Consider the following 9435-nt stretch of genomic DNA (forward strand, 5'->3'; position numbering starts at 1 on the left):
ATTACCCAGCCAGAAAAAGGAATGAAATTGAGTCATTTGTTGAGTCGTGGATGGACCTAGAGACTGTCATACAGAGTGAAGTAAGTCAGAAAGGGAGAAGCAAATATCGTATATTAATGCATGTATATGGAACCTAGAAAAATGGTGCAGATGAACCGGTTTGCAGGGCAGAAGTTGAGACACAGATGTAGGGAACAAACGTATGGACACCAAGGGGGGAAAACCACGGTGGGGTGTGGATGGTGGTGTGCTGAATTGGGCGATTGAGATTGACATGTATACACTGATGTGCATAAAACTGATGACTAATAAGAACCTGCAGTATAAAAAAAAAAAACAACTAATACTAAACTTTCTTTGGGTTATTGTATGGAAATATGTTAATATAAGTGTTTCAGATATTATATGAAATTTCTAAAAATCTTATATGTTCTGGTATAATGTTATAAGTCATAATTCTAGTTATTACTTTAAAATGTATATCTCAGAAATAACCAAAAAAAAAACCCAAAACCAAATTAAGGACTTTATATCCCTGAAAGAAGCAAACAAGACTTGAGAGGAAGCAGAAAGGGGAGGCAGAGAGCTCTTTAATGAAGCTGAGAAAACAATAATGTTTCCCAGTATCAAATTTAGAAACTGTTGTAGCCCCTTTCTAAATTGAAATTACACTTGGCTCTTCAAAAATTATTTATGATTTGGCATTTCTATAACACTTCCTTTCTATGGCAGGCTTTATGAAAAGACTATTACTGCAATAAGCAAATGAACTTAAAAATGAACAAGAAATTTTCAATCAAAATCAAATATCAATTTCCCTAGAAATATAGAGCAGACATAATATTTTTTTATTTTTATTTTTTTATTTTTTTGCGATATGCGGGCCTCTCACTGTTGTGGCCTCTCCTATTGGGGAGCACAGGCTCCGGACCCGCAGGCTGAGCGGCCATGGCTCACGGGCCCAGCCGCCCCACGGCATGTGGGATCTTCCTGGACTGAGGCACGAACCCGTGTCCCCTGCATCAGCAGGCGGACTCTCAACCACTGCGCCACCAGGGAAGCCCGAGCAGACATAATATTGCTTAGCAAATTTCAAATATTTATAGACATTGGTAAATTTATCCTTATAAAAATTTCCCCGAAGTGGGCAGAAGCTAGAGATCCTTTTGCAGACGAAAAAATTGTGTCTTGCTGTCTAAATACTCTGTGCAAACACAGGAACAAAAAAGGATCATTTTTTTTTGTTATACAGGACTTACAGCAGAGATTGCTAGGTCTTACCCCCAAATCCATGCTCCTCTTTCCTTTAGTAACACAACCTCAGGTAACAGACTACATTCACCATCCTTTCCTGCTAAGGGGTACCAATATGTGACTATGCTCCAGCCAATGCAAATAAAGTAGAATTGAAATGCTGAGTGGGACTTCCAGGAAGTCTTTTTAAAGGGAAGAAATGCGGCCTTGAAAAGCCGATGTAATGGCTGGATATTCAGTCGCTATTTGGAGGAGGGTTAGAAGCTAGTGGCTGAGGGATGATGTAGCAGAAAGGAGCCTGGGTTCCTTTTGACATCCTGAGGCCATCATAGCAGCCCTGGACCCCCTCCCTCTGGCTTTCTTTTACATTAGAGAAAAAACAAAACAAAACAAAAACTTCTATCTTATTTAAGTCACTGCAATTTTGATTATTTTGGTTATATGCAACTGAACCCAATCCTATTCCAAAACCAAGCCTATCTAAATCAGCACAAATATGAGACCATACTTCCACTGGGGAATGAAACTTAACAAAATAAGATGGCAATTTAAGGTTCTAGTTGTTACAATCATGTAGTTTCTCAAATAAACTATGTGTTGTATGCAAAAGCTTTCATTGCATACTGACAACAAATGCTTAATAAACATGAATGCTGAAGAAGAAAATAAAGTTTTAAAGGATTTCTACAATTAGTATTTCCCAAAGTAATATTATTTTGGACAAGTTAATAACAAGAGCAAATAAGTTAATATTTATAGAAATATGACCCTAAATTTGGTGAACAAAGTTAAAAATATATAATCCCCTTTTCCTCAAAAATATTACTTTTTGAAAGATAACGAAGGGACTTCCCTGGTGGCGCAGAGGTTAAGGATCCACCTGCCAATGCAGGGGACACGGGTTCGAGCCCTAGTCCGGGAAGATCCCACTTGCCGCGGAGCAACTAAGCCTGTGTGCCACAACTACTGAGCCCGCATGCCACAACTACTGAAGCCTGTGGGCCTAAAGCCCGTGCTCCGCAACAAGAGAAGCCACCGCAATGAGAAGCCTACACACTACAACGAAGAGTAGCTCCTGCTCTCCGCAACCAGAGAAAGCCCAGGCGCAGCAACGAAGACCCAATGTGGCCAAAAATAAATAACTAATTAATTAAAAAAAAAAAAAAGATAATGAGGCACAAAAAGTAACATACAAAGCCACACATAATTATGTAAACACTGCTTTGAGACATAACACCAAGTATTTTTATTGTGTTAAGATGTTTGTGAATGTATTTTTGGTCATAAAATAGCAGTTATGAATAGATGATACTTGATAAGACATAATATAATGGGAGGAAAAGGTATTACGATTTTCTGCGGTTGAATCAGCTTTAGTTTCTCATGCAACTCAGAGTTTTATGCTATTCAGATGGAACACTGCACAGGAAAGCATTTTACTTATCAAAACACTGGAGGACGCTCCATTTTACGTGGGAACAATGGCTTTTTAACAGTGCTTGATGGGGAGACATTAGGAACCTTGCCTTGAAAGCCATTAGCAAATTTATCTAGAAAATTTTATGCTACATCATAAACTAACCAGCAACTGAAGACATCGTAAACTGCTTAATATGCCAATTGCCCCTATGAGGTGCTTTCAGGAGACGGCAATGAGTGTCATGGATACTGAAGCATAAAAAGTTGAAGGACATGGGCAATTCAAAGAAAATGATGCCAGAAAACGCCATAGTGCCAAAAAAATGTAAACAAACTTGCATCTTACTTTGGAGTAACATTTATTTTTTCTATTTTCAAGTAAATTTTAACTTTGTTTCTCAACTAGCCCTGCCAAGAGAGGAGCTTTTCCTTACACTGCCAAACTATCAATTCAAACTTGAAATCAATCACCACTTCTTTTTCTCCTAAAGCAAGGTACCTTATAATATATAATAAATAATATAAGCCCACCTGAAGCGGGTGAGTTAGAGATTTAAGTCATTCGTTTAACAATCAGTTATGGAATTAAATCTAGCCATCTGTCTCAGTTGTCCTGTTTTGTTCAAATCCTCATAATTTAAAATAAAGAACAGTAATGCTCATTAATGAGATTCATCTACCAATTACTGCACAGTTGGAAACAGCAGCTACTCAATAAATGACAGCTGTTGCTATAATGTCTCTTGAAGCAAAATACTTTCATTTTATTCTCACCTTAACATTTCTTGTGTTAAGCTTCTAAAATCTACAAAAATCATAAAACTAAACTATAAAAGGGAGGGTCCAACACTATTTAGTCTATTCCTTTTATTTTATAAAATACTGACCTTAAACATCCCTGAGAGATTATCATTTTACTGATTTTATCTGCCTTCCCCATCCTCGTAAGAAAGAAGTCACTTGCCATAACTGAGAGGATTGCTAAGAGACTGCTATTAGTAAATTCCTCTCAGAAAAGCTCTCAAAGTATGCTCTAAGGATGACCATCTACATCAAGACCACTGAGGCTTGCAAACTGCAGATTCCTGGCCTGTTCAAGACTACTGAAGCAGAATCTTGCTGTGAAGCCCAGGAACCTGCATGTTTATGATAAGCATCATTGCCTTAAAATCAAATCCAAACTCCTTAAGGTGAAAACCTATTCCTCCTTGTCTGCTTTTCAGAGTAACTGGGAAACCCTAAGTCTCTAAATTGTGCTTTCTTCAAGATTAGAAAGCTGTCTATCTCTATTAGTAAGCTAGCTACAGTTATTCAGCTTTCCTTCTTTGGTTTCTCTCACTCTCACTTTTTTGACATTTATGTACTATTTCCTCCCAAACTTTCTCAACCTCTCAATGACCAGTAAAACAGTGAACGTATACCAACCAGCAACAACTATACTGGAGGATTAGTTCGCGGAATCTATACTCTACCCTGAGTTCCTGTATGGATCCCTGTCATGTGGTAACGTTAACAAAAAAAAAGACAATTCTGGACATGTTTTATTTTCCATGGGCAAAGTCCTCTGTTTCATGCACTGCATTTTGGGAATCTTCCCAACTCTTCCCACTGAAATTCCATCTCTGAATTAACTACGTAATGCTGAACATCAATTTTTCTCCCAAGTATGGCAGCCATCCAAATTTGTGTCAGGTGTGAATTACAGGAATATGCTTACCCTGCCCTAAATTCTGAGCCCTGTTAAAGATCCAGAAGATACCCAGGTTAGGCTGAGAGCACAGCATTCTCCCCAGAAGCAATTACTCCTATGCAGACGCAGGAAGCATTTAAGGGTGCAGCATTCAGCCAGACAGCTCTCTTCTACCACGCTTATGCCAGTTCACAGTCAGCACTTCATACCTGCCCAGCCAGTGTAAACAGTGCTATCCCGAGGGTCTGCTGACTTTAGGCCTCTCTCCATTCGCTGAAGAAGCTCTCGAATCTTATTGTTCAGGCGTTGTGAGAACTCAGTAGTCAGCTGTAGGTATTAAAGGGAAAACAAATATCAAAAAATATGGGGCACTGGGTGTCCTGGACTATAGGCTATTAAAAATAGGAGGGTACTTCATTTCCACTTAAGCTACAATTTTTTTGCCTAAGAGAACTGGACAATTACTTTATTCTTAAACAAGAACAAATTAACAAAACTTAAAAGTACTACTGTGTTTTCTTACTCAAGTTGGGAAATAGTTTTGATGTAACTTAAATGTTTTACATAAAATTTTTAGTTAAATACTAAAAAAGGCTGCCAGTGATAAACTGGATCATAGTAATTTCCACCTACTAAGAATCATCTATTATTTAAACCAACATTTTTTATTATAATAAAAGTCATTTTATTAAACTAAGCACAAATCAGAAAATGTTTGCTGTTTTCAAGCCACTAGAGTTTTAGTATTCAAGCAGCAGCAATGTTAATACCCTAAAGAAACATTCTGATTGCTTCTGTTATTTGAAAAATGAGGATAAACATTTATAAAATATCCATTTATAAAAAATGTATAAACATTAAAAAAAATGTATAAGTAGCATAAGAAAAGCAAAATAAATTCACAGATATCAGGAGCCTTCAGCAGAGTGGAAAGAACATCAGACCAAGTATCAAAAACCCAGGCCCAGGGGCTTCCCTGGTGGCGCAGTGGTTGAGAGTCTGCCTGCCGATGCAGGGGACACGAGTTCGTGCCCCGGTCCGGGAGGATCCCACATGCCGCGGAGCGGCTGGGCCCGTGAGCCATGGCCGCTGAGCCTGCGCGTCCGGACCCTGTGCTCCGCAATGGGAGGGGCCGCAGCGGTGGGAGGCCCGCGTACCGCAAAAAAACAAACAAACAAACAAACAAAAAAACCCAGGCCCAGCACAGTGCCCAGAAGGCTTGGGGCCTCATAAGTACTGCTCAGTGAATGAGCCCGGCTACATCCTTATCCACTATTAGCTGAGTGACCATGCTCAACCCATAACTCCTTTATGCTTCAGTTGCCTCTGTAAAGTCAGGATAATAATACCTGTCCCACGAATTTCAAAAGATGCATTGAGGATCAAATGAGATTGTGTCATGTCTTTTGCATTCAGGGATGTAAATGTTGATATTTTTACTATTTTAAGCAGTCCAATGGTCTATAAAATGTAGTAATTTGGATATAGATTGAAAGCACACTGAGGCTGGGATGTGGGGTTAGTGACATCCATATAAAGGCCCACAGATGTGGCACAAACGGTGAGGCATACCGAATAATTATGTTATTTGTTGTAAAAGTAACTGAAAAATATTTTGAAAGTTCTGTATACACTGAATCACTAAGTGTCTTAAAAGAGCATTTTAATGTATCCTTCAATATTTTTAGGAATCTGCTGTGATTCCCAGACTTGGATTTCACAAAGCAGTAAAACTGTGAAACAATGTTGGGGAACATTACAAGGATACAGACGTTTCATCACACAAGGACTGTAAAAACAAACCTAACTACTACCTGTTAGCATCATAACCTCATTTTTTAAAAAGGGCATTTAAAAACCGAAAAAAGTAGAAAAAAAGGTGGTATCAGAATTATTAATAATAATAAAAGACATTAAGGTTTACTGATACTCTGAAGAGTATCTCTGATAAGGCAAATCAGACGATTAACCATACCTGGGTTATTTATTCTAGGCACCACTATGATCCATTATTTCACTATCTGAAGAAGAAACCAGTGTTTGATGGACACACTCCCTTTATTTAACAATGTCTGCCAAGGGGTTAAGATTTCAACAAGCCTTAAAAATACATTTTGTAAGGTAAAATATACTTCAGTATTGATATAAAAGGTCTATAAATCTCAACTAGATAGAAGAGTGCATCTACATAAGAACACGTCATATTCTGTTCATAGATCATGGATAACTTATCACCTTGCCGGGCCTTACTGTAAGCAGCCAAGAATAATGAGAATGCCTCAGCCTCAAGAAGGGAAGTCACTTTCTATTTGGCACATAATTGCATTTAAGAAAAGTGAGCTGCCTAAGAATACTGATTGCTTGTAGCAGACCACAAAATTATTCAAACCTAGGAATAATTTGAAGAGTGTAAAAACGCTTTTTTCTGATAGATGCCAGGAAATAGAGCAGTTCCTTATTGAAATCTTTGCGTTAACAAATTAAGGATGACAGATCTTCAGGGTCCGATCCTTGATGTTCAACATTAAACAATTTTAAAACTGGTAGGTTAATTTCTTTCTGGGATGGGTCCAAAAACCATGTGTTAGGCAATAAATTACACTATTATTTTGGGGCCAGGGTTCAAATTTATGAACATTTTTTTTCTCCCTTAGAAACAGAGTTAAATTTATAAAAAGCATTTACTTTATAAACAGCCTAAATAGTGAGATACATTTTGTTGAAGGCTGCTGTCATTAGGATCCATCCTCAAGTGTTCTCTTTGCCAAGTAAGCATGAAGCAGCAGGTCTTCCTCCAACAAGACAAGACAAATGCTTCAGCTTCAGGATCTGCAGAGCTGGGCAGAATGCAAGTCCAAATAGCCAAAAGGAAGCCATCTGACTTCAAGGTAATGATTACTGGCTTTGTTTAGGGAGTTCAATTCTGGTCTTAAAAGAATCAGGTTGATTCTAGCTCCATACACACTTTGGCAGCCTTCTATCTTACAGCTCTTCTCCATCTCTTTCATTCCTCCTACCTGCATTACTCAGTCAAGTTAATTTATAATGACAAATGTTTTAAGGAAAGAACCAGCAGAATTACTGAAAGTTCACTTGGCAGATATGAAATCTCTAAGGCCCTTACATCACATGCAAAATGCTTTTCATATGGCTGATAAGCTTAGAAGAAATAAACTGGTAAAATTTAAAAAAAAAATGTGTGCACATTTAAAGATATCACTCTTCCAACCTAACTCACTCTTAGGATTTCTCAACTAGGTATTCTTAAAAAGAACCGTATTCCCTCTTAACAATTCTATGCAGAGGCATAAGAAAACACAGGCTTCTGGTATCTCACATCCAGGTTCTCTTTCTTACACTGACTTGTGAGGTGCTCACCAGTTAAATTGACCAGTTTTATGTATTTATTTACTTTCCAGTTGTGGGGATGTCCTGGGAAGAGTGGAAATGATACAAAGATTTCAGGACTATGTTCCAAATTTCTCTTAGCACTTTCAGTTTAAAGATGTCTTCACCACATTCTGGTTGACTCTCGTCCTTACCCTGTCCGTACTCCTGTTCAATCATAAAACAGTAACACGGCACCCATGAAATACCATCAGGATTTCTCACCTCTCTTCAAAGAGCAAACCAAAAGTGATCAAAAAATGCAAGATTACACAGAAAATTGCAGAGCCGCGAACTTTTATAATTTAAATATCAATGTTTGAGACTGTTTCAATTATTAATTATTGTTGATAATATTAACAGTGACTCCTTACAGAAGTTCAACATGTTAGAGCTCAAATTGTATATTTTCACATATACTTTATATATTGAAAATATATTTTGTATGTTTATAGTGAAACTCTTATTATATATTTTTAAAAAAGGATGCTCATCCCTTTCTTTCAGGCAAAACTGAACTTTCCAAACACTCGGGGCTGGAGGTAGGGATGCAGGCAGATATTTCCCAAACTCACCCTCCCAGCAGAATCAAAGTAGCCTTCGGCCAGGGATTTGTTATAATCGGAATAAGGATTCGGAAAGGCCCTTTGCGCCATGATGCCAGAAACGAGCCTGCAGAACAGGGGAAAAAGAAAATGTACGTTGAGATACGGCCCTCGGCCGAGTTGCAAAGGCGGCGGCCAGCACCCCGGCAACACCTTCCTTCCAGTTCCCGGACCACTGCGTGGTCCTGGCGGTCCGAGCGGACCCCGGGCCCACCGCGGCCCAGCCGCTAGGGCGTGGCACCTCCGCAAGAAGGCTGCCAGGGCCCCGAACCCACAGCGATGAATGGGAACCGTTCCGCACCCCACGTTCGCACTCTCGAGATTCAGAATAACTACCAGTCCAGGGTCCCTAAGCCCTGCACGGTCTCGGGCCACTCACCCTGCAGCCTCCGGACAAAAACAGAAGTGATACTTTCACGGCCCACTTCCTGCCAGCTGGACCAATCAGAGCCTTCGCCACTCCGGAGGCCCGCCCCCTTCTCATTTTCACTTGTTAAAGAGACAGAAGTGTGGTTTCCAAAGGATGATACAGGGTGATACAATTCTTGGAGGGCTGGAGTGGGAACATAGCTTAGAATAATGCTCAGCTGTACCCAATATTTCCTACCTTTCTTCTCTTTTAAATTTTCTAAAAAAGCAGTTAAGTAATCTAATATTAGTCCAGATGATTCATAAGAATTCAATTCAATTTTTTTTTTTTAATCTGGAGGAGAAGAAAAGACTGCTTTGAGATCTGAATATATTCATAGTCCTACCGCTAGAACTGAATAAAATTGGGGAGGATTATGTTTCTCCAGAGACTTGTCAAACTTTTTCTTTCATTTCTTAAAAAACAAACAAACGAAACAAAACACCACCACTACCATCAGCAACAACAGTGACAAAAACCTTTGAAAATAATCCATGATAATTTAACCTCAAAGGCTCTCGGTGGATGTGAGTGGGCAAGGGCAAGGTATCAAATAGCAATTGCCAAAACTTTAAGGAAAATAACATGAAAACACAAATCACAGCTCTTAAGAACGTTAAGCTCCTCCTTAGTCTAAATTAGACTATAATACTGTATACCCAAGCCCTTTA

The 9435-nt window shown here is 38.9% G+C and overlaps 1 protein-coding gene across 3 annotated transcripts in view; it reads right to left on the reverse strand.

The window, feature by feature from the left end:
- The window catches only part of LANCL1 (LanC like glutathione S-transferase 1), a 44162-nt gene extending 35378 nt beyond the window's left edge, over positions 1-8784 (reverse strand). The window contains exons 1-3 of one of the 3 annotated variants that reach the window (XM_081242012.1): positions 8735-8784; positions 8326-8422; positions 4573-4690 (exon numbers count right to left, since the gene is read on the reverse strand). In XM_081242012.1, coding sequence (XP_081098138.1) covers positions 4573-4690; positions 8326-8406 — 199 coding nt within the window. In that variant the 5' untranslated portion in view covers positions 8407-8422; positions 8735-8784. The other 2 variants (XM_081242013.1, XM_081242014.1) reach the window with 2 other exon arrangements.
- Positions 8785-9435: the final 651 nt, after the last annotated feature.

Source organism: Mesoplodon bidens (assembly GCF_964165515.1).
Source record: "Mesoplodon bidens genome assembly, chromosome: 8".
NCBI lineage: Eukaryota > Metazoa > Chordata > Mammalia > Artiodactyla > Ziphiidae > Mesoplodon > Mesoplodon bidens.